The sequence below is a fragment of the Hyperolius riggenbachi genome, chromosome 6, assembly GCF_040937935.1.
Source record: "Hyperolius riggenbachi isolate aHypRig1 chromosome 6, aHypRig1.pri, whole genome shotgun sequence".
Lineage (NCBI taxonomy): Eukaryota > Metazoa > Chordata > Amphibia > Anura > Hyperoliidae > Hyperolius > Hyperolius riggenbachi.
The window spans coordinates 226,754,190-226,780,710 of NC_090651.1; the positions used below are offsets into that span (position 1 = coordinate 226,754,190).

Consider the following 26,521-nt stretch of genomic DNA (forward strand, 5'->3'; position numbering starts at 1 on the left):
ACCATCTACTCAATATTTTGTAGTTTGACTCCTGGATTTTTGCGGAAATAGAGGATTTCTGGTTTAGCAATAATATCTTTTGCCATTGTGCGTCAGAAAACGTGTAGCCCAGGTCAACCTCCCATTTGTTCTTTAATTGTAGGGCCCAGGATTCATCAGAACCCAGTAATTGGTAGATTTGTGAGAGAGACCTTTCCGCTCCGCTCTTTCCCAGGCAAATTGATTCAAAAGGTGTGAGTTCACGAGACAGCTGAGCCCTTGTGCCTAGAGATTGTAGAAAATGTTGGAATTGCAAGAGGCTCCACAGGTCTAGAAGTGGGGTTTTCCTCACTAAACATAGGTTAGTCAAAGGTGTCCAATTTGAGTGTGCTATAAGATCTTGGGCCCGCAGAGGAGGACCTGCTCTCCAGTGTTGATATCCTCTATGGTTGCAACCTGGGGGGAACAGAGGGTTATTTAAAAGAGGGACAAGTGGAGTCGGCCACGGAGAGATATCTGGCCTATTACGAGTTTTAGAAAATGCTAGAAGTGTAGATTGTATGGATATAAAGCCTGTAGAGGCTTTAGGTGTGGACCAAGGGAGGGCCAATAGATTGGATCCCATCATGTCAGACTCCAGTTGCACCCAGCGTTTGTGTTCAGCGTGTCTGTGCCAATCGATCAGGTGCCCATGACATTTTTAATGGAAAGGGCAGAGAGTAAATAAACAATTTTATGTCTTCACTAATTCTCTGAAGAAAACACAACTGTAGATGTCACACACTCATTCAGCCCTGGCCAATACTTCAGCAAGATGTCAGACTAGCTTACACTACCGTATATTAGCAATTTCCTGTTGTGTGGTTGCTTCTACTACATGGCATTTCAAGATGAAAGCACCCACACTACCAATTTCCCTCAATGCAGAAGTATGTGGAATATTAAAAATGAAAAAATTAAAAAAAATATTGCTATGGCATGGCCCTGCAAACGTACATATAGACAGTTTCTTAATGATTTCCAACATAACCGGTCATCAAAGCAACAGGTTTGCTTTAAATTTAAAAGAGGAAGACATGTGTAACACGACACATACATACTTCCCAAGCCCTATGAAACACAGCAGTCCTCACCTTGCCATCTCTCCTTGCAGTCTTGCGAGATTGGCAGGCCTCCACTTCACTGTCAGAGGAGTTCTGTTCCTCTGGGTGATTTCTGCGCCAGGCGGCGCATTGTGTCTCTTCTGTCAACTGAATGGAACAATTTCCAGGAATTGTTCTGATTTCCACAGATGGATAAGACTGGTAAATCATGCCCCCAGATTAACAGTCCAAAACTGCCACACCACGAAGAATTCTCTTACAAACTGTGGACAGTATAAATCAGGGCAGATACTACCTAGACACATTTACAAGCTAGACAGCATATAGCTTCTGCTCTCTTATCTACAGGTGTATATTTTCACTGGGGGGGAAAAAGAAAGGCACACACAGAAATTAAAACATGAGTAAGCATGAGCTTGCTGGGTAATCAGTAACAAAAAAGAAAGGTGTCTGAACATTTCTGATGCTTAAAAAGGACACCGCAACTCTTGGTCCTGAGATCTTTTTAGAATCATAACAGAAGGTGAATCACAGTCCTGATTTAGTACTTAGTATTCTCTCTTGAATTTTCTCCCATGAGAGGTTTTCATTTGATCTTCAAGTTACATTTTCAGCAGCTAGGAAGTGAAAAATTGAAAAAAAAATAATTAAAAAAAAAAAAAAAAAAAAAAAAAAAGGGAAGAAACCGATGCCAAAATTCAAGTGTACCGGAAAAGGGCTAATGCTGGGCATACACGGCGTGATAATGCGCCGGTATGAAGCCAGCGGCTCGGTGCCGGCGCGTCCCCGCGGATCGATCCCCGATCACCCCCGCCGGCGCTCCTTATCAACTGCTCGATTCCCCGCCATTGTCCGCCAGCGGGGATCGAGAGGGCGGGGATCGAGCGGGGTCAACGGACCTGCTGAATATCAGCTCCCAGCATCAGCTGCTCGATACACGGTACAGAAATGTACCGTGTATCCCCAGCATAAGAAAAATATTTGATACTTACCCAGGGCTTCCTCCAGCCCCATGAGCAGCGATACGTCCCTTGCCATCTTTTGAGGGGCCGCACATGCGCATAAGAGCCGAGACTGGCGTGACTGAGACAGATTACTAGGACCAATGCAAGGAGAAAGGAGGCACTCGGGAGGTCAGTGAGAAACACATCGGTGTCCATAGGGCTGGAAGCCCCGGGTAAGTATCAAATCTTTTTGCCCATCTTTGGTACACTTTAAAGTGAACCTCCAGACTAAAAATCGACTCAGCAGCACTGAAAAGGCTTTGTGTTTCTTTAACAGTTTCACAGCATCAGAACTTTGTTTCTCTTATACAAGCCTCATTTTTAGCTGCACAGAAGAAAACTGCCCGGGCTTTTTTCCCCTGATGCTGTGCAAAGCATGATGGGATTTCTGATTTTGTTCTCGTTCTGCTGTTTTGGTGCAATTTTTTTTTTTTTTTTTTTACATTTTTAATTTGACATTTGAAGCCTAGCGTGTGCAGCTGGGAGGGGTAATCAGGACACAGGATAATTGGAACTGTCTCCTGCTCCTTGTCACCTCCTTCCAACCAAAAAGATGGCTGCCCCCATGACAAAGATGGCAGCCCCCATGAATCACAAACATTTGCCTGTTCTTTTAAAACCGGGTGGGTAAGAGATTATATTACCTATCTATTCTAATGAACATAACTAATGTAACTTGATGACAGTATGTTTGTTTAGGCTGAAGTTCCCCTTTAAGTTAAGCTGAGAGTTTATTTCAAGAACTTTTTTGCTTACTCGTTATTTTATTGATAAGGTGTGAAAACATCTCCCGTAAGAAAACTTCAGAGAAAAGTAATTTTAATCAGGACCCAAGTCTGCAATCTACTGATGATCCCTTAAAGAGACTCCGTAACAAAAATTGCATCCTGTTTTTTATCATCCTACAAGTTCAAAAAGCTATTCTAATGTGTTCTGGCTTACTGCAGCACTTTATACTATCACTGTCTCTGTAATAAATCAATGTATCTTTCCCCTGTCAGGCTTGTCAGCCTGTGTCTGGAAGGCTGCCAAGTTCTTCAGTGTTGTGGTTCTGCTATGAACTCCCCCTTCCAGGCCCCTGTATGCACACTGCCTGTGTGTTATTTAGGATTAGAGCAGCTTCTCTCTTCTCTCTTATCTTTTACAAGCTGGATAAATCGTCCTCTGAGCTGGCTGGGCTTTCACATACTGAAGAAGTACAGACAAGGGCAAAGCTGTTTGCAGGAAGAAACAAGCAGCCTGAAACTTCAGTGCATGAGAACAGGGGGAAAGAAACACACAAATAATCACTTGAGATTCAAAAGGAAGGCTGTATACAGCCTGCTTGTGTATGGATGTATTTTCTATGTGTGGACATACTGTACATCAACCTACTTCCTGTTTTGGTGGCCATTTTGTTTGTTTATAAACAAACTTTTTAAAACTGTTTTTAACCACTTTTAATGCGGCGGGGAGCGGCGAAATTGTGTCAGAGGGTAATAGGAGATGTCCCCTAACGCACTGGTATGTTTACTTTTGTGCGATTTTAACAATACAGATTCTCTTTAAGTAATAAATACTTGGTTTTGATGGCGGAATTAAAGTGTGCCTGAGGCGGATTAAAACCCCAAAAATTAGATAGTGGGTAAGCGCAGCCACTGGTTCCGTGCTATTGCACAGGCCCAGCCATACTGACACATGTAGTACAGGCACCCCTCTTGGCCGCCCTCCCCACCATGTATAAGCGCAGCCACCAGTTCCGTGCTATTGCGGAGGCACAGCCGTACTTACACATGTGTAGTACAGCCACCCTTGTGCAGGAGGGGGAGTGCAGTCCCAATCTTAAAGGGAATCCAAGCCGAATCTCTGGTTCAGAAAGATATTTACCTAAACAGAGGGAAGCCTTGGGATTCTATTGAGGTTTCCCTCGTGAATGTCTGATGTCCCCTCTTATTCAGCGCAGCCCTCCTCCACATCGGGGCCACGCTCTGCTCCTGTTCTGAGCAGTGGCACGAAGCTGTTCGTACAAAAGCGGGGCTTACTGCGCATGTGCGGGCAAGATTGCTGATCAAAGACAATACCTTGTTGCCAATCATCCAGTGGGCCGCGCTCAGCGAGGTGAGACACCAGATCACTGAGGAAAGCCTTAATAGGATGCTAAGGCTTCCTTCGAGGTAATTATCTCATTTTGTACCGGAGCTTCGGCTCCGCCTCGGGTACACTGTAAAGAAGGTCCTGGGCAGCAGTGGTGGTCTCCAGATAGACACAGGAAGCCTCTGGAGGATCAAGACGCTTTGCTCTTCTACTTAACGCAAATTTGCTATCATATGCATTGAAAAATGGGAGGTTGAACTAGAGAGCTTTAAGAGCAAATAAATAGCTTGGAGCAGGTGAGGACCCAGATCATACAACGTGAACAGCCCAAACCTCCCTCTGTGACACATGCTTATAAAACGTGACCAGTATTTAGAGGAACAACAGTGCAAGGGTTCTTTTCCACTCTGAAACGTGATTGCGTTTCAATTTAATTTCCACTAATGTAATTAAGTTACTATAATCAACATAGGAGCACAATCGTACCATGTACTATTTCTACTGACTTTGTATCTCAGTATATAAATATTCCGCAGTAATACACCTGTAAGCAGTAAAGATGTCGCCACCTGTGGTACATTTAAGAATGTAAATCAGGGCAAGGGAAGGGCAAGGAAAGTTTATGGGCAAACACTAAATAAATAATTTATAAAGGAATATTGTGAAAAAATACGCAAGTTTATTAATTACGTTTCAGTACAGTGCCACTTTAAGAGATTTCATAATATTGATGCAGTTGAATGAAGAGATTTTATTTCAATAAGAAACAATAACGCCATTGTCAATTGTCACAGGCTGACAAAAGTGGAGCAGTTGCTGTTCTAAGATCGAATAGGTACAGGTGGCCGTGCGTCCGTTAATTGTTCTGTGATCCAGTCCCCATTTGGCAGATCAGATTGCATGATGACACTCATTAAGAATGTTTGGATAAAAGGTGTTAGTTGCCAAATCACAGTTTCCCTACTGGTTGAATATCTCAATCATTTATTTTGTATCTGTTGCCAATGGTGTCTAGTATGTGAAATATTTTACATTCATGGGCTCACTATTTGTGCATATAAATTTGATATAAAAAATCTCTATTAAAAAGACTATTGCCAACAAATTGTAAAATATACATGTAAGCATTTACATTAGATTATATAAGTTGTGCATTTGTCCCGAAGTAAAAAACTATACGTTACTTTTTTCCTTTGCCACTGTGAGATACAGTAAGTAGGTAGGAAAAAAAAAAACTGACAAGTTTTGGACTAGTCCATCTCCTCATGGGGAATTCTCATGAATTCCTTTAATTTTAAAGGCCCCCCCTGGATGGCAACAGGCATAGTGCAACTGCCAGAATATTGTAAATGTGTGGAGACAGGCTTGCCAGCATCTTTGTATGGGTCTTTTCCACTGAGTGATTTTGTAAAAAATAAAAGGAAAAACACTGAGATTCCCCCTCGTGGAGAAAGACTATTCCAAATCATGTCAGATTTCTACAACATATTATAACGCTGGCCATGTACTACGTTCAACTACAATCAACTGACCAAAAAACAACATTGTTGTTCAGTCTTGATTGGAAGTCATTAATATTCGAATTCACTTCAATTTATGTTAGATGTTTTTGTCTGTTCAAACTTCTAGGTGCCAATACATCTAACAATGTGTGGGCAAACAGACCATGAGACAGATCTCTCTCTCTGATCGAATCTGATCAGAGAAAGATCTGTTGCCTGCCCATGCACTGTAGACAAAATCCCAATAGACTTCAGCACAGAATCAATCAGAAATTGGCATAGCACCGCCATCTGCCTGGCTGCCACCCTGTCAACCCCTCCCATATAATTTCTCACCTGTCCTACTAGTGTGAATCCCAGCGTGACACACCTGGTTACCATCTTCCATGTGGCACCAGGCAAGTAGCACGTCAAACGCGCCAAGTGGTGGTGGGTGTTTACTTGACTGTAGAGGGTGTATTCTGATAAAGAACTATTTTTGTTTTGATAATTCCACATACAGCCAAGGCACCAGCATCTGCAGATTTATTGGTTTATGTTGAAAGAAACAGGTTTCTAGGCAACTAAGTTAAACAACAGTATTTTCAGCCATCAGTTTGTTGATGATTATGTTGTGAGGGCATACGTTACGATATAGGATTGATGACATGAGCACAAGACATGGGCAATAAAATGCAAATCACTCCAGCTTTTATGCAGATTTCAAGCAAATTGTATGTACCTTGATACTGGGCCAATCAAATGGCCTACCACCATGGTCTGATTTAAAGGTAATCACTGAAAAAGACATCTTGGATATCCTCTCAAACCTTCGCCAGACTACCTGCGATCTGGACCCTGGCACCACTAAGTTCATGTTGAAATGCCCTGAACTATTTACACCAGCATTTCACAAAATAGTCAACGGTTCCTTACAAGAAGGGTGGTTTCCTTCTACTCTGAAAGAAGCAATTGTCAGGCCACTACTCAAGAAACCATCCTTAGACCCAGATGCTCTAAACAGCTACAGACCTGTCTCAAACCTCCCTTCCCTTTCTGGGAAAAGTCATTGAAAAAGCTGTCTACCTCCAACTTAAAGCCAGGCTCTCCAGAAACAACATCCTTGACCCTCTTCACTCTGGCTTCAGGAAATATCACAGCTGTGAAACAGCCCTCACCCAGATTTGCAATAATCTGCTCATTGCAAGAGACAAGGGTCAATGTTCCATCCTGATTTTGCTCGACCTCTCAGCGGCTTTTGACACAGTCGATCATTAAATCTTGCTCAACAGGCTACAAGATAACTGTGGCATAGATGGCATTGTTCTCCGGTGGTTCAACTCCTTCCTGGCTGGCAGAACACAAAGGGTAGCCTTAGGGCCCTTCCTCTCCAACCCTGTACCACTAAAATACGGTGTACCTCAGGGCGCAATATTATCCCCTTTACTTTTCACCATATACAGTGGAGGAAATAATTATTTGACCCCTCACTGATTTTGTAAGTTTGTCCAATGACAAAGAAATGAAGTCTCAGAACAGCATCATTTCAATGGTAGGTTTATTTTAGCAGTGGCAGATAGCACATCAAAAAGGAAAATCAAAAAAATAACCTTAAATAAAAGAAAGCAACTGATTTGCATTTCATTGAGTGAAATAAGTTTTTGAACCCCTACCAACCATTAAGAGTTCTGGCTCCCACAGAGTGGTTAGACACTTCTACTCAATTAGTCACCCTCATTAAGGACACCTGTCTTAACTAGTCACCTGTATAAAAGACACCTGTCCACAGAATCAATCAAGCAGACTCCAAACTCTCCAACATGGGAAAGACCAAAGAGCTGTCCAAGGATGTCAGAGACAAAATTGTAGACCTGCACAAGGCTGGAATGGGCTACAAAACCATTAGCAAGAAGCTGGGAGAGAAGGTGACAACTGTTGGTGCGATTGTTCGAAAATGGAAGGAGCACAAAATGACCATCAATCGACCTCGCTCTGGGGCTCCACGCAAGATCTCACCTCGTGGGGTGTCAATGGTTCTGAGAAAGGTGAAAAAGCATCCTAGAACTACACGGGAGGAGTTAGTGAATGACCTCAAATTAGCAGGGACCACAGTCACCAAGAAAACCATTGGAAACACATTACACCGCAATGGATTAAAATCCTGCAGGGCTCGCAAGGTCCCCCTGCTCAAGAAGGCACATGTGCAGGCCTGTCTGAAGTTTGCCAATGAACACCTGAATGATTCTGTGAGTGACTGGGAGAAGGTGCTGTGGTCTGATGAGACCAAAATAGAGCTCTTTGGCATTAACTCAACTCGCTGTGTTTGGAGGAAGAAAAATGCTGCCTATGACCCCCAAAACACCGTCCCCACCGTCAAGCATGGGGGTGGAAACATTTTGCTTTGGGGGTGTTTTTCTGCTAAGGGCACAGGACAACTTAATCGCATTAACCGGAAAATGGACGGAGCCATGTATCGTGAAATCCTGAACGACAACCTCCTTCCCTCTGCCAGGAAACTGAAAATGGGTCGTGAATGGGTGTTCCAGTACGACAATGACCCAAAACATACAGCAAAGGCAACAAAGGAGTGGCTCAAGAAGAAGCACATTAAGGTCATGGAGTGGCCTAGTCAGTCTCCGGACCTTAATCCAATAGAAAACCTATGGAGGGAGCTCAAGCTCAGAGTTGCACACAGACAGCCTCGAAACCTTAGGGATTTAGAGATGATCTGAAAAGAGGAGTGGACCAACATTTCTCCTAAAATGTGTGCAAACTTGGTCATCAATTACAAGAAACGTTTGACCTCTGTGCTTGCAAACAAGGGTTTTTCCACTAAGTATTAAGTCTTTTATTGTTAGAGGGTTCAAAAACTTATTTCACTCAATGAAATGCAAATCAGTTGCTATCTTTTATTTAAGGTTATTTTTTCGATTTTCCTTTTGATGTGCTATCTGCCACTGTTAAAATAAACCTACCATTGAAATGATACTGTTCTGAGACTTTTCATTTCTTTGTCATTGGACAAACTTACAAAATCAGTGAGGGGTCAAATAATTATTTCCTCCACTGTACATGCTGCCACTTGAAGAAATCATACAAAAACATGGCCTGACATCATTGCTATGCTGATGACACCCAGCTATATTTGTCATTCAAACCTGGCGTCACAGACCCTACTCCACAAATAAATGCATGCTTAGCTGAGCTTCAGGAGTGGATGAATAATAATTGGCTAAAACTTAATGCTGACAATACTGAGGTTCTTGTTATCGAGGGCCAGGGCTCAACAGCAAAGCAGCCCCAGTCTCAACCAACACCGCTAAGGATAGGGAGCTCGGACCTGAACAACTCGGACTGTGTGCGCAGCCTGGGAGTACTGATTGCTGGGAAATTAAGCTTCAGGAATCAAATCTCAGCTACTGTGAAACATTCCTTATTTCATCTAAGGAATACTGCAAGGATTAAACACCCAATTCCTTCAGAGGATCTTCCAACCCTAGTTCATGCCTTCGTCACATCAAGGTTAGACTACTGCAACGTCCTCTACACAGGCCTGCATAAAAAATAGACGTACGCCGCCTGCAATTAGTACAGAATGCCGCCGCAAGGCTGTTAACGAGCCAACCCCGCCATTGCCACATAACACCAACCCTGTGCTCACTCCACTGGCTACCGATAAAATGGAGAATTATGTTTAAGATTGGCTTACTGACATTCAAATCCTTGCACAATCTGGGCCCTGGATACCTGAAGGACTTGTTGCAACTGCATCACACCCCCCACAGTCTTAGATCAAATGGACGTAACACCTTGGTCACCCCCAGAGTCCACCTCAAAACCTTTGGAGACAGAGCCTTTTGTCATGCTGCCCCTACACTTTGGAACTCCCTGCCACACCCAATCAGGCCAGCTCCATCCCTGGAAACATTTAAGTCTAAACTGAAAACCTACCTCTTCAGTCTGGCATTCATGAACATCTGACTATCTCCTCTGTAACACAACCCAGCCTGCAACCCTGTATTAATCTGAGACACAACTATGCGCTTTGAGTCCTATGGGAGAAAAGCGCTTTACAAATGTTATTGTGTATTGTATTATTAAATTCACTTCCTACTGCTTTTGATTGGTTTCCAAGCTGCATACAATTTGCAGGAAATTTTCATGCAAGCCGTAATTATTTGCAGCTCACTGACTATCTCTAGCGAACACTATACATGATTTAACCACTAATGATTTGGATACAACAATAAAATGTGACAATAAATGGATACATTTTGTAAAAATTAGGTTATTCAGAACTGATGAGTAGTTGAGTGCTCCGAGAATATCCCCTAACAATGCTGCTATGCGCAGTCTGCTGATTCATTTCTGTACAAATTAATTGAGAAGGTTTACTCAGGTGAGACGCTCATAGGTCAGGCATCAGCAGACAGACACAATTTACTTGTGTTGAGTAATAACGCTCAACAAAAATCTCAGAATTACATCTGTACTATAATTTTGTTAGGATTAGGAACATTTTCCCAACAAGTGAAATAAATCAAATAAAAAAGTACTGCCGTATTCCACCGGCGCTAAATAGTTTGGGGAACACTGAAGTGTTGCCCCATATTTTCATTCAAAAGATAAGAGACAATTGAGACTATTACATCCCCGTTATTTCCAGAAATTAAATCACGACTCACTTTAAGGGCCCTTCTATTAATATAATAATATTGATATATTATATTAAATATATTCATATATAATATTGCAAGGAGCCTAATAAAGTTTTACAAAGATTTTTTTTTTAGAATGGGTGGGAGTCCAGAGTCCCTAACCTATGGAAATCAAGTAAATGGATTTATAGCAAAGCCAAGCTGCTGCAGCTCCAATCCCCCAGAGAGTTACACAGGGGAGTGACAAAAGCGATCAGGAGATGCTGCAGGCTGCTTTACACACTACCAGAAGCTAGCCGAGGACGCGAACACAAGGTATGCCAGCGGAATCCCGTGGGAGCAGTCAGTCAGTCAGGCTGGTAGAGCGGGGAAGAGCTCACAGGCAAAACTCTATGCCCATGCAAAATGGCCTCACTGTGAGTGTAACCTTGAATACATTTTTAGTGAGTGGAGCCTGGGAATGCCCTGCATGCGCTTAAGACCATTGTCAATAGCTGTCCATTTGAGTTGGCAAGTCGCTCTCCATTTGGTGTTGGAAAGTGACAATAGCATACAGCAGTGCTGGTCAAGCAACTTTTGTGGAGTAGATTCTACGTCGCATCAGAGTTGGGGAGCTGCATATGCAGCGTAGAATCTACTTCGCACTGTCACGAGGTAGTTAAAAAAATATAAAATGTGTATTCTAGCTAGTGTTAGCCCCTTTGACTGAAAAAAAAAACTACTAGTCTCTGACATTGCATAGTATGGATACAGAGGCGCCAAAAGGATAAATGAATCTAAAAAGTTTAAAACATGGAGGAGGCAGTGGTGGACTTACCTCCTCAAAGCAGACACAAAAATTGCCAATGTTGTGGTTTACAAACCTCTAGCGTTTTGCGCTGAGCTCAAGTGTGAATGGACCCTTAGGCTCAATATTTTTCTATCTCCTTTCCAGTCAGCGTCTTAATTTTGATAAGAAAGCCATCGGTATACAGTACTCTCTGGTCCCGGCAAAATGTTTACTGCCTCTCCAGCTCCTAGTTACTTGCGGCACAGCATTCAGGAAGTAGGAAGCTGACAGTGACAGACCATGTGACGTCACTTTTCTCTTTACCAAACTAGTCTGAGTAAAGTTATTGCTTGGAAAAAATGTGCATGTCCCAATGTCTGTCTGTGGCTGCCAGCACAAATGGCACAAATGGCAGTGGGGAAAAAATGCCTGAAAACTGACCTTATACTGCCTGTGTTGATAGTGTGGGTTTTATTTTTACAACAGAGATTTACTTTGAGTAGTAAAAATGATTTTTAGTACAAAGAATACAAAATGATTAGCACAAGCATGTTAAACACTACGCGGTACCTTTAATATGCCACAGAATGCAAAAATAATGTACTAGAAATAAAAATAGGCAACAAATCAGGAGAAGAACCAAACAAGAATAAAAGACTCATAGGCTTCAATTCATCAAGCATTACCGCATTCGGTAATGCTGAAAACAGCTGACTTAACGGAGCACTTTAGAAAATGTTAATTCATCAAAGCTGTTACCGAATGAGAAGCTGAAATGACACAGCAATGAGATAAATTACCGACTTGTGCTAATTCATCAAGGTTCCCACATTCGCTAACACATTCGGTGATTATCTCCAGCTCTCCCCTGTTGTTACAGGCTTCCAAAGCCTTCTGTGTGAATGTTTTCATGATTAGCAGGAGCAGGCAGCCAATAGAAACGGCCCCTGTTCTCCTGCAAGTGCCACTGATAGGTCACACAGGCTTCTCCACACAAAGCTTTCAGACCCCCCAGGCAGTGAGCAGAGAGAAGGGGACAAAATATATCCCCAGATTCCCTTCGGTGGTGTAACCCTTTCAGGCCCTGTTTGATAATGCAAAGATGCTGGTGGTGAAATCACCAAGCATGGCATTTGTAATGTCTCCAGGAAGTTCATCTACGTTGTGGCAAATAAGTAAAATGTTAAGAAAGACTGATGGACAGATTCAGAGCAGCAGAGGCAGTATAAGTAACAGTAAATATAACACATGTTTACATGTAAAGGGATGTCTGGATGCCTTCTATTATTATCAGCTTGTAACAACACAGAGACATTCCAAGCTGCTCTGCACCACTCTGCTGTTATCTAACAGCCTTTGATGAACTGAAGCCGTAGTACTTCGGTAACTTAACGAACCTCTACCACACATGGGAAAATATTGATGAATTAGCACAGTGACGTGTAAAATACCGAATGCGGTATTTTAAGGACTGGGGTTTTGTTATCGAACACCCTTTGATGAATTGAAGCCATAGTATGCTTTTGTGTGTCTTGGCCAGTGAAGACAAAACACACAGCAATGTATGCTATTTGCCGGAGTGGTACTGTCCATTCAGCACCACTCTTCTATGTACACCATATGAACTGTAATACGCCTCTACTGAACACTGTCAATCCTGTAAATAGCAACCAGATTCTCCCAAGCTGCACTGGAAACCTGAAAGAGAACCTGGTTGCTAGGGGCTGATGCTGTTTTTCCTGTCTAACGCATGTCACAAGGCTGTTAGTACAAAGATGAAATATGTAAAACAGTATGATACAGTATAAGTGCAGTATATGAATGATTTGCTATATACATGTAACATTTCTTGTGTATAATAATTTAAATTATACTTTTTTTTTTAGCATTTATAATAATTTATACATATCCTATTGTGAGGATCCGCTTGGCTGCCTGCGCAGGCAGGCAGCCTTTTGACCACTGTTCAGGTCTGCATTCTGCAGGTCTCTGGAAGAGAGACTTTTTGTCAGTATTGCAGCTTGCTGCTGAGGAGTTTGCATACACGTTATGCAAATCCCCTACCTGCTTCCTTTGATGACTGGCAATATAAAGAGCTATGTTTCCCAGAGTCCTTTGCTGGTCATAAGGGTTAGTCCCTGTAAAACACTCCAAGTGTCAGCTTTGCTCTTTGTTTGAAGATTAGCTTAGAGTAATTCCTGGAACTGCACTGGGCAGTTTCCCTAGTGCAGTAGGATTGCATATCGGTTTTGTTTGTCTGTTGCGATTGTTCTGTCCCAGCGGTGGTCGACAGGAAGTCGTTCTGATCTTTGTTCTTGGAGTATAGCTGGAGCAGCGGTTGCTACCAGCTATCTCCTCTATCTGTCTTGCCTGGATCGCACTCGCCTAGCGCTAGTGCTGTGGATCCGTCTGATCATCTCTCACCTTTTCCTGTTTTCGTGTATCTGTCTTGTCTGCTACGAACGCTTGCTGGAGGCTCGGTGAGGTAACCGTTAAGCAAGCGCTCGCGTCCTCTGTTTCATGTTTGTCTGTCGGTGGTTAGTTAGGCGTGCTTGTCTCTGTTGTGCTTATCACACGGAGACCGCGCATAAACGCGTGCACTGTTGCGAATGAGTGCGGTGTTCGCGTTTAGCTAGCGTTTGTTATTTTCCTTATCTTCTCATTGTAGGATTTGCTGTGCCTTTGCTACTCTTGTGTTCTGCCTTGCTGTAGCCTTGTGTCACCTCTGGCAATCGCCTCTCTCGCGATTGCGTTCCTACTTCATATCTGCTGTTGTGTATGCACCGTCGCGGGTTGGCGACTAGTTTGGTGCACACACATACAATCTGTCCCTTTGCTCAATCTCATTCGCAATCGCTTCTCGGGCGATTGCGTTCTCACTCGGTTTCCTTTGTTGTGTGTCCGCCGTCGCAGGTGGCGGCTAGATTGGTGGACATACATACATTCCTCATCTGTGCTTATTCGGTCTTGTGTCGCTGTTAGCAATCGCCATCTCTGGCGATTGCCTTCTCACTTTATCTTCATGGTTGTGTGTTCATCGTCGCAGGGTGGCGACTAGTTTGGTGGACACACATACCCTCTGTCGCTTTGATCTCTCTCTTTCAGGGCTATCTTGCCCTGCGTTTCTTCCCTTCGTACAATTCCTGTCTGGCGTCTGTGGCAGGGCAGAGGAGTTGTTCCTCTGCACTCCACAGCTCAACCTGTCGACAGGAATTTCCCTCTACAGGTGCATTGCACCTTTTGCTGGGTTCCCTCAAATTACACGCTTGTGGAGGATTTCCGCAGTATCAGCGCACGTCTTGTGCGCTGATCACGGAGAGAATTCCACAATCGTTACACCTATACAATAAAACCTAACTGTCCCTGCGTCATCCACTTTCCCTGTCTGAAGCTTTTTTGTACTGCACATGTGCGCAGTACAGACAGCCGTTGGGACGAAAGGTCAGGGCCAGGGCACGTGCTGACTGGCAGCAGTAATTTCTCTACCTAGAGCTAGTTTTTAAACGGGCTTAGGTACACTAGTTCAGAATAACTTTGAGAAGCAGGAAGTCCAGCGAAACATGTTAAAGAATCCCATCTTCAACCAGTGGTTTTGCTTGATGTAAGCCACCTCCTTTAACCCTTTTTCTGCCAAGCACGTACTAAGTGCGTTGTGGCTAGAAGATGATCCCACTGCCAATGCACCTAGTACGTTATTTGGCATTTTTTTTGTTGGGAAAGCAGCAGGGAGGGGTTCCTCCCCTCCCTCCCTATCGGCCCCAATCCTCTGCCTCCCTGCAATGCTGGAACAGCGGTCGGTGTGTAATTAATCACCCGATTGCTGGCTCCATGCCACACGTCCCCCGCCGGAAGCCATCTCAAAAATTGTTATCTTCAGAAAAAGTACAAAATTTTGTTTTAGTGTTCAAGCCCAATTCATTACGGAAAAAAACTATATTATATGTTCTATTTCATGTAGGTTTTCTTGTCAAAAATCCTACGTAAACTGTAAACCTAAGGAGTGTAAAATGTCTAAAAAGTGTTTGGGCAGTAAATGTTCGCAGTTAAGACAAATCGGCTGGCAGGGAAAGGGTTAATATGTTTTAAGAACGTTATTTTGTTTGGGTGCCTTTTAAAGTAATACTGAAGTGGCACAGAGATACTTAACTTTGTTGAGGGAAGGCTCTGGATCCCATAGAGCCTTCCCGGACCTCACTCCATACCGCTGCTCCAGCGAAGGGCCCAAGTGAAATTCTTCGACGAGCTTGGTTGATCAAGTCTTCGGCCCCACTACTACTTTTGATGGCTGTGCCCATTTTCAGACGTACTCAAGGATGCGAGTACCGTATATTCCGACATATAAGATGACTTTTTAACCCCTAAAAAAACTTTTGAAAAGACGGGGGTCGTCAAATACGCCAGGCGTCAGTATTTGTGCTAGGCAGAGCTTTAAATTATGTACCGGGGGCTGCCGCCAAAGATCTGTTTCAAGTCAAAGCTTCCTGCAATCCCGATCCGAGCATCTTGCGAGCATCCACTCGCACGGGAGGCAGAGCAGCATCCTGGTTTGGGGGGGGGGTCACCTGACTGGTGACATGTGCGTTCCCGCTGGAAGAGATTGCCAGAGGAAGAACACTGAATTGTGGAGCCTACACATCACCACGTCAGGTGACCCAAAACCAGAAAGCTACTCTGCTACTCACGCGAGTGAGGCATGTTTTGTGTGTTTATATCAGAGAAGAGGGGTAGTCTTATACGGTGAGTATATCCCAAACTCTATATTTTAACTGGAAAAGTTGGGGGGGTTGTCTTATACGCCAGAATATACGGTACTTCTGAAGTCAGACAATAAGTCCCAGAGGCAGAGAACTTCACGGAGGGACAGTGCAGGAACGAGGGCTGCTACTGCCTAGTGCATTTTTAGCACCCCACTGAGACTGAGTTTTTCCAAGAGGTAGATCACACCTTTATCATTCCAGTCCTGTTTATCATACATATTCCTTCCCAAAACCCATTCACAAATCACAGAATCACCTACTTCTCATACACTTTTCTCCTTCTTTGGAATTAGGCTGTGCTTTAAACCTACAAATACAGCTCTACTGACAATTGAACTACAGTAGTTGCTCTGCAGACACTGATACAATTCTACTTTCATCTGTACCCCTCACATAGTTTGTTGCTCTGGTTACTGTAACTTCTTTAAAGAGACTAACATTTTTTTCAGCCTTAGTTCTTCTATCCTATAAGTTCCTATGCCTGTTCTAATGTGCTCTGGCTTACTGCAGCCTTTCCTAATTGCACTGTCTCTGTAATAAATCTTATCTCCTTTCCTCTGTTGTGTCTGTCGGGCTAAGGCTTGAATGTGTGGAATGTGCAGGGCTGCTTGTGATTGGCTAGAAGCGATACACACCCTCTGCAGGCCCCCTGCACACTCTGTATGACTCACACTCTGTTTATGTGAGCCTATCACAAGCTGGTTAGTTTGTTTGTAAACACTGCCTAAAACTGTTAATTACAAGCCAGGATTGCAGCAGAGAGTGGCAGAAACAGCACAGAGGGGCACAGGAAAAAATAAGGAATAGAATGGTATGCTTTTTAGTGTAAGAATATGAGAGTACAGATTCTCTTTAAAGAGGAACTCCAGTGAAAATAATGTAATAAAAAAGTGCTTCATTTTTACAATCATTATGTATAAAGTGATTTAGTCAGTGTTTGCCCATTGTAAAATCTTTTAAATCTCTGATTCACATTCTGACATTTATCACATGGTGCCATTTTTACTGTTGGCAGGTAATGTAACTGCTGCATGCTTTTTTTGGCAGTTGGAAACAGCTGTAAACATCTATTTCCCACAACGCAACAAGGTTCACAGCCAGGAAACTGCCAGAAGTACCACGGTATTCAGGGCTTCTTGTGGGAGGGGTTTCACCACCAGGGCTGTGGAGTCAGTACAAAAATCTTCCGACTCCTCAGTTTATGAAACCACGACTCCGACTCTAACTCCGATTCCGGGTAACCAAAATGGCTCCGACTCCTCGACTCCTTAGTATAATATTTAAACAGGTGTGTTGATTTTGTACAAAAATCACCCGACTCCCGACTCCTTAGTTTATGAAACCACGACTCCGACTCCGGGTGCCCAAAATTGCCCCGACTCCAACTCCGACTCCACAGCCCTGTTCACCACAATATCAGTCATACAGCGCCCCCTGAGGGTCTGTTTGTGAAAAGGAATAGATTTCTCATGTAAAAGGGGGTATCAGCTACTGATTAGGATAAAGTTCAATTCTTGGTCGGAGTTTCTCTAACTCCTCTCCTTGAAAAATGCAGGAGCAGGGACCTCCCTCCATCACTTATGATCTATGTTCTGCCACAACAGCATATATTTACTATTTGTGATCTATGTAGGTACAGTATTTGCCATAAACTATTTACATTATTGTATGCTGTACAGTATCACAGGATGAGCATGCAGTAAAAATAACACTCCTCTTTGGTTAACAAATTACCTTCTGCACTATGCTTACCGCCGTACACCTGATCAAGCATGTCAGCCCAAGATTTTCCAGCATATCCTATCAATACATGTGCCCAATTTTGGACCGAAATTATTAGTATCGTAGAAGGCATGCTTTGGACAGCACTGATTTTCATTTGCTCCGATAATTATTGAATCAGATAGTTGATAAGCCGCCAAATCTACAGATATATGGCCACTTAACTGTTTGAATGCTATTTTGCTACCAATGTTTTGGGTAGTAGTAGGTTTAAAAGACAACTGAAACAATAGGGATATGGAGGCTGCCTTTCATTTTAAACAATACCAGTTGTCTGGCTATCCTGCTGATCATCTGCCTCTAATACTTTTAGCCTTAGATCCTGAACAAGCATGTAGCAGATAAGATGTTTCTGACATTATTGTCAGATCTTACAAGATTAGCTGCATGCTTGTTTCTGGCGTTATTCAAACACTACTGCAGCCAAATAAAAGAGCAGGGCTGCCAGGCAACTGGCATTGTTTAAAAAGAAATACATATGGCAGACTCCATATTCTTCTCACTTCAGTTGTCCTTTAAGGCTGTAAATAATCCCAGGTATGTCGATCTCCAGTCCTCAAGGACCTCACACATTGGTGGTACAGCTTAAAGGGACACTTAAGCCAGGAAAAAAAAAAAAAAGTTTTACTCACCTGGGGCTTCTACCAGCCCCCTGCAGCAGTCCTGTGCCCTCGCAGCCACTCACTAATCCTCTGGTCCCCCGCTGCCAGCTAGTTTCGTGTTTGCCGACATGCCCGTCAGGACTGGCCACGCGTAGATTTTTCCGCATTCCCGACTGCAATTAGCGCTATTGCGGGCCGCAACGCGTACAAAAATATGCGTTGCCGCATTATGAACGCATAGATATGCGTACTAAAATATGCGTTGCCGCATTACGAACGCATAGATATGCGGCAACGCGTATTTTTGTACACGTTGCAGCCCGCAATAGCGCTAATTGCAGTCGGGAATGCGGAAAAAGCTACGCGTGGCCAGTCCTGACGGGCCTGTCAGCAAAAACAAAACTAGCTGGCAGCGGGGGACCAGAGGATTAGTGAGTGACTGCGAGGGCACAGGACTGCTGCAGGGGGGTAGAAGTCCCAGGTGAGTAAAACTCATTTTTTTTTCCTGGCTTAAGGTTCACTTAATTGATGGGACTGCATCAGGAAATGTGTGGTTCATCAAAAAGAACACATTTCTCAGTCCATCCTCGACACTAACAGATATGGCACTCGTGGACTGGAGTTCAACACGTGTAAGAGCAATGAAGAAATGCAGAGTTTTATACCATAGTTTAACTTTAGGGTCACGCCACGTTTGTCAACACTTCTACTTTTTCTCCTTACACCCCACCCTTTTACTTTCTCACACACAGGGCTACTGAAGCATTGCCTGTTGCAATAACCCACCTTCCAAATATCACTTGATGAAAGTTACATAATTTCCCTGGAGTTGGGCAAATGATGGAATTTAGGAGTCAATCTGTTCAATCCAGGGGTAGGCATGGTCAATGTGATGCAAATAATTCTACGTTTGTGTGATTATGCACATTTGTATGCAAATATATTCAGCTTGAAAATGGACCAATCACATCCCAACTTTGGCTTCATTTGGATGGTCCAATTTAATGCTGCATACACTTGCATAAGAAATTGCATAATACAGCATCAACTTGAAATTATTTGCATTTCACTGACCATCACTATCCAGCAGATAATATTTTGCAGCCAGTCTTCACATGGCCGGCTGCTTGTTTAATTGTGGTAAAATGCTTTTCTGCTACCAAGAAGGAAAGCATAAGCAGAATTTGCAGTTGATTGATCATTGCATTTTGATCCCTAGGGGATACTGTAACTGCAAATACTGCTGACTCCAGACACTGCATGCAGCTGCGCAGAAAACAATGTCAACCATGACGCTTGAGCAGTGGTCTTGATCAGCAGTAAATGACGTGAGATGAATGCTCCTCTTCATCACACTGAGCTCTATTCACAATCATTTTACACATGCGGAAATGCACTTGCAGTAAATTCCCGACTGAAAAAAAGACCATCTTGACATGCACAAATTTTTAAGCATGATTATTTACCGCATGCGTAAACTTGTATGCATTGTTTACCCGCATGCGAAAAAAATGCGGTAAAAGTCTGCAAAAGTCGGTAATTCCCGCAAAAAACAAAAATCATAATTCACAAAAAAAGGGTGATATGTTTCGCTTCCCGTTGACTTAAATGGGAGTCTGGAGCCTTGAGTGCTGTGTTTGCTGGACTTTATTTTATTTATTTTTTTGGACAAGTTTTTTTTTATGCCACTTTTACGCATGGTTTCCGCATGTTTACTATGCAATTACGCATGTTTCCCAATTATTATTTTTTTTACGCATTGTTCCCGCATGCGGGAAACATGTGGAACATTTTTAGTGAATGTGGAAAAAATGCGAAGATTATCACTTGCGGTAATATAGCAGTAAAAAATCTTGCATGTGTGATTGTGAATAGAGCCCAATGGGCTCTATTCACGAGTTTCCGCATTAGGTAATTTAGGTAGAGATAAATACCGACCAAAATATCTCCATTTTGAAATACACAATTTTTTTCTCCTACTAGATTACCTCTTGCAGTAAAAGTGAGGTAAAAGTTTGGTAATTACCTCAATGGCCTCGATTCATAAAAGTGCTGTCGGTAAGGTAAACTCGAGCAGGGAAACACCGCTGTCGGTATTTCCGCCTTCAGGATGGTAATTCATAAAAATGTTGCCTGTTGTGATAGGCGTGCGGAGATATTCCGCTGTAGGCTGGCGTTAGGCTGTCCTACGCATGCGGAAACAGGAGAAGCTGGCCGAGTCCCTCCGTGCGGTGTTCTCTGCTGCAGCTGCTTGGGAGGTCTGTCCCATTCACTGCAATGTATTCCGCACGCTTCTCGCCACATCAGAGGTAGCGGAAATCCCCGTCCGCATACCGCTACCTCTAATCTTTATGAATTGACATTTGATACTTTTGGTAAAATAATCACCGCGCAAGGCTGTGATTTATCACTCTGCTCGCGAATGTTGGCTTTTCATGCGGAAAAAGCCTTTATGAATACAGATTTTGCTGTGTGGTCGGTAAAGTGAGCCGTTTTCAGCATTTCCGCACGCGGAAATGCTTTATGAATCGAGGCCAAAATGTATCTCCAATTTGAGATTCACAATTGAATAGTTGGTGTTAAGAATTTTTTTTTAGCACCTACAAATGTTAGGTGATAATTTTCACTTCTCTGCTTTTGGCCTTCAGGATGGAGCCTTTTGAGCTTTGTTTGCTCGAGTTTATGTCAATTTTACATAGAAGGCAGAGAAGACGATTGTTTCTAATCTCAAGTCGCACTTTCAGACCTCATACAGTCTTTTCGATGATTTTATAGATGCTGAGCAGGAAATTCCTCTCTGTTCTAAAAGATAAGCAACAGCATAACATTTAAAGAAAAACATTTGTTACAGCTGATACAAATCCAACAAAATATCTCCAGTGTGTACTTCCTGCTATCATAGAAGCAGACATAGGGTTAACATCCTGTGTTTACAAATTAGCTGCTCTGCTGAGGCAGCCAGCTGGCACAGCTGAGAGCTCAAATTACAGTTGTGATTATTCACAGATGAGGGGAATTAGGCTAAATTATATACATACAGGGTGCATTTCTAAAGGTTTTCCTTCTGTCCTGCACAAGAGTTGAGGTCCCACTTTTAATGTGACAGGCTTTCCTGGGTCGTCTCTGCGTAATGGGTAGCAAGCATATTGGCTGCTCTAAAAGCTTTATTTCCGTACAGATTGCTGATTTATCACGTTTTTATCAAACATTCATCACACTCTGTAAATTTTTAGTGATAGAAGTAATTTTTCACCCAAATAAAAAATTACCGCACATTATTGTGAATAGAGCCCAATATGTGACACTGTGGATCCCGGCAGTAAACACCAAGGATGGATGCTGGCAGTATCTGTCTGAACCAGTCCTTAAGGTACCCACAGTGCGATTTTTGCAATAAACGTTTTCCGCAACATGCGGAGATCAGAAAGATCATCACAGATCGCATGGAGCCCCGTAGACTCCTGCACAAAGTACAACGATCATGCACCCGCCACATGTTCCACAGCAGAAGATGGATCAGGGAATGATCACTCCTGGGTCACCGTAGGTTCCGATCCATCTTCTGCTGGTCTTATGGTGGGTACTCAGCTTTACTCAGAGGTCAGGCACCAGAAATTATTTTATTTTGGCTACCTAGCTCCTCAGATTTCTCAAGCACTGTACATAATCATCTGTCTTCCTAAACTCCTTAACAGAAATCTTAGCTGGTTTCGCTCTTGTGCTTTAGACAAATCCAGATTTTGTTTACTACACAAGGCTGGGATTTAACCTGCATCCTGTCATTTAATTTTAAAGTACCCCTGAATTGGAAAAAGCTGCTGACTGAAGCCATGGTGAGCGACAATGATTACCTCCTCTGTAGTGTGCTGACACTGCTCATTGTGCTCGGGTCCCCCCCCCCCCCCCCCCCCCCCCCCCCCAGTCTTTTTAACTCTGCAGCCACCTGGAAGTTCTGCCGCTAGCGCAATTATGGGGACCCGGCAGGAAACCGAAATTCTGATATCATGATTGGGTGGGCAGCAGTGCGGCACCCTCTCAAACTGCTATGTATCAGATAGGTTGTAGTACCCCCACACTAGTCAGGCCAATCAGGCCTCGATTCATAAAGCATTCCCGCATGCGGGAATGCTGAAAACGGCACACTTTACCGACCACACAGCAGAATCTTTATTCATAAAGGCTTTTTTCCGCATGAAAAGCCGACTTTCGCGAGCAGAGTGATAAATCACCGCCTTGCGCGGTGATTATCATAGCAAAAGTAACAAGTAGTAAATTCATAAAGATTAGAGGTAGCGGTATGCGGACGGGTATTACCGCTACCTCTGATGTGGCGAGAAGCGTGCGGAATACAGTGCAGTGAATGGGACAGACCTCCCAAGCAGCTGCAGAGGGAACACCGCACCGAGGGATTCCGCCTGCTTCTCCTGTTTCCGCATGTCTCCCGACAGCCTAACGCCTGCCTACAGCGGAATATCTCCGCACGCCTGTCACATCTAGCTACATTTTTATGAATTACCACCCTGAAGGCGGAAATACCGACAGCGGTGTTTCCCCGCTCGACAGCACTTTTATGAATCGAGGCCAAATTTGTTCTGTAATTCAAGAACTGTACCCTATGAGGTTTCCTGCTGGGTCCCTTAAACTAGACTAATGCACTAAGAACTGTGCAGGCACAAGTTTTGAAATGTACCTGAGCAGTGAAAGCACCTGAAAACAAGCTCTTGCTTTCGCTGAGCTCACCAGTTCAGATGACACTTCTAAGACAGGCAGTGAAGCTTGGGGGATTTAGTATTCAACTGAAGACCCCATCTAATATGAAGAGGTACAGGATGAAAACAGGCAGCACCAGGATGCCCCCCATCAGCTTCATTTTTTTTTGGGGGGGGGGGGGGGGGGGGTGTTTGGTTCAAGGGTACTTTTATTTTAACCTTTCCAGCACCAACTTTTTATTCTAGAACGTTTAGTTCCCTATTAAGAAAATGTGTAATTTATTGAATACTGATGTATATTTAAGTCAGCCTTATGGTCATTTTATTCTTATCACCCATGGATGAACATAGAACCACCTACTATCCCCTCAACATACCCCCGATTCCGTCTATAATCATGATTTAACTTATTACCCGAATTCCTAAAACCCCTACATGATTATCACACTATCTACTGCTCCATCACTTTCCCTCCCTGTTGGATGACCGAGCCGCCTATTCTCCAACCATCCTCCCTTCCCAAGCGTTTGTATAGTTGTTGCCGATCACGCCATTCACCCTGAGCAAGGAGGACCTCACCTTTCTCTTCTTCATGGAGGCAACCGGCTTCTACGCCGCCAAAACTTTCTAGCAACTCCGCAAAAACTTTCCGATGCCCTCACCGGCCCCGCCCAGCCAACTCTTCGTGAGCGTCACTGTTTCCCCGGGGAAGGGGGAGCCTGCGTCTGACGTCACCACGGAGTATCTAGGCCATGCGCAGCTCAGCGGCAAGGCGGACATATTTGAACTGGGCGACGTAGGAGATGTGCGAAAATGCACGCAAACAGCTGCGAAGTATTTGGAAGCCATGGTCGAGTTTGGCAAATGGATTAGTTAGCGCTTTCAGTCCTTTCTTTTCTTTTATTCATTTACAAGCTGGGCTCTGTGTTATCAATAGACTACATGTTTCCTACTGGTTTCATGGAGTAACAGTGCTGAATGCGTAAATGCGACAGGGTGATGCTGCATGCAGTAAATATTTACAGGTTTTGATATGCCATAAGGGAATATGATGTAATGATTACTCATTGCTGTCATAGTTTCACAGCACATTGCACGAAGGAACTGTGATATTTCTCCAAGGGAAATGCCACGGAATTATAATAACAACAAGGTAGATTATTGAATATTGCAGTAACATTTTTACACTTCTATATAGAGTGACCAGATTTTTGTAGGCTCAACCTGGGACGGGTGGAATTTTTTGGGGGGGACAAAAAATAGGGGGTGCGGCGAAAAATGTGGTGTCTGCAGCGCGCGCGAAAAATGGGCGTGGCCATGACATTCTATGGGCGTAGCTAACGTAATGATGCAACAGCGAGGCATAAGAAAGCAGTGTTTACGCCGTGATGTGGTCAAACATGGATTCACATCATAGGTGTGCAGAAACTGTGTGATGCTATTTAATATGCCATAACCCCAAAGCAGCAAACACAGCCAACTATGACCATTAAATAATAAATGCAGCAACAGTTACCCCAGACACCACAAAATAAACGCAATGGGCAACATTTCAGCACAAAATAAACGCATTGCGGGCAACATGTCAGCATAAAATAAACGCAATGGGGGCAAACATGTCAGTACAAAATAAACGCAATGGGGGCAAACATGTCAGTACAAAATAAACGCACTGCGGGCAAACATGTCAGTACAAGATAAACGCACTGCGGGCAAACATGTCAGTACAAGATAAACGCACTGCGGGCAAACATGTCAGTACAAGATAAACGCACTGCGGGCAAACATGTCAGTACAAGATAAACGCACTGCGGGCAAACATGTCAGTACAAGATAAACGCACTGCGGGCAAACATGTCAGTACAAGATAAACGCACTGCGGGCAAACATGTCAGTACAAAATGAACACAATTTGGGCAAACATGTCAGTACAAAATGTTCACAATTTGGGCAAACATGTCAGTACAAAATGAACACAATTTGGGCAAACACTTCACCTGCAAGAAAAAGCATTTACTCACCTGGCAGAAGACGTCCCCTTACGCAGCCGGCCTCTGGTGTGTGCAGCTCCCCCTGGACTGGATGATCTTCAATCTCCCGCTCAGCCTCTCACAGGCAGAGCAGGGCTACGGCAAGATGGCGTCCGGAGGCGGAGCCCTGTACTGGAGACAAATAGTCTCCAATACAGGGCTCCGCCTCCGGATGCCATCTTCCCGTAGCCCTGCTCTGCCTGTGCCTGCCGGAGGAGGACATTGCAGGCTGGAGCGGGGCTGCGGGGAATGAACTAGCGCAGCGTCTAGTAGACGCTGTGGCTAGTTCATTGTACGGTGGCCAGAGTCCCGAGGCCGGGACGTCCCGCTGCTAAAAGCGGGACGTTTCCCGGGACCTCATGCAGCCTGGGACAGCGCCCCCCGAAGGCGGGAAGCGTCCCGGGTAAAGCGGGACGTATGGTCACCGTATTATATATAATGTTCTCTTTTTCATTACTTAAAAAATAAACTATAGCAGTAATTTTCTTTTTCTTGTGGTGGAGAGTCCAGTGAAAAATTCAGCAGGAGTGTTTTAATTGTATTTGTGAAATGTTGCCCGTTGAGCACAGCACGGGTTAGAGGATAATAAAGTCGGTGTGGGGATGCATAGAAAGTAGATAAAAACATTTTTGTGGGCCTATTCATATATAGATGGAAATACCCTAGGGTTAAGTTCAAAGTGGGATTTACGCTACGTTCCCTGTAAAACAGGAAAAAAGTTGCACCGCGCGTTGTGTGCATTGTTCAGACAGTGAAGCACCATCCTAATATACAAAATCCTGCAGTGCTGCTATAAGCAGTACTGTCCTACGCAGCTGTCCCGAAGACCCCACATCACTCCACTTCCAGCGCCTGGCCTCGGCCCCCCTCTCTCCTCAGAGAAAAATGCCAAGCTATTTATTGCAGTAAATAGATTTATGTGTGAACCAAGCCTTACTGAAAAGTAAGCTGTTAACACATGTGTTATGCGGTAACTCTGTATGCAGTGCGTTGGGATACTGCATTCCATTAGATCACACCTGACACACTGTGAACGTTACATAGGTTTAACATTGCATTGTGTTAACTTGGCTAAGTTTGCCGTCCTCTAGTAGTAGTTTAGTATATGTAGAACCCCCAAAGCTTTAACTAGTAACCTTATTAGGGGACAGAACACCACCAAAATTCAAAAGAAGGCACAGCAGAGGCTATTATTCCTGCGCCTACTGATGAAATTTGGAATGCCAAAAGAACTCTTGACTAGCTTTTACACCACTACCATTGAATCCATCCTCTGCTCCTTCATCGTGTGCAGGAGCAACTGCTAACAACAAGTACAAGCTCCATAGAGTGAACATTGCAGCAGAAAAGATCATTGGTGCTTCCCTGCCACCCCACCTCTAAATCTACTCAGTTCCATGAGGGTCACCAAGATACTGCACAACCCCTCCCACCCAGGCAGTCACTACTTCGAGCCCCTTCCATCAGGCCTCCACTACAGAACCAGAACCACCAGGTGCAGGAACACCTTCTTCCCCAAGCAGTCCTTCTCCTGGACTAGAAGTGGGATTACACTCACATTTTATCTATGGTCT

General features: G+C 43.8%; 1 protein-coding gene and 1 long non-coding RNA gene across 2 annotated transcripts in view; one reads left to right on the forward strand and one right to left on the reverse strand.

Moving 5' to 3' along the window:
* C6H1orf174 (chromosome 6 C1orf174 homolog) overlaps positions 1-23,626 on the reverse strand; it is a 49,672-nt gene extending 26,046 nt beyond the window's left edge. The window contains exon 1 of the mRNA XM_068240491.1: positions 23,497-23,626. Coding sequence (XP_068096592.1) covers positions 23,497-23,511 — 15 coding nt within the window. The 5' untranslated portion in view covers positions 23,512-23,626. The remainder of the gene's footprint in view (positions 1-23,496) is intronic.
* Positions 23,627-23,743: 117 nt separating this feature from the next.
* Positions 23,744-26,521, forward strand: part of LOC137521360 (uncharacterized) — a 284,522-nt gene continuing 281,744 nt past the window's right edge. Inside the window, exon 1 of the long non-coding RNA XR_011022108.1 lies at positions 23,744-24,070. This is a non-coding gene — a long non-coding RNA (uncharacterized lncRNA). The remainder of the gene's footprint in view (positions 24,071-26,521) is intronic.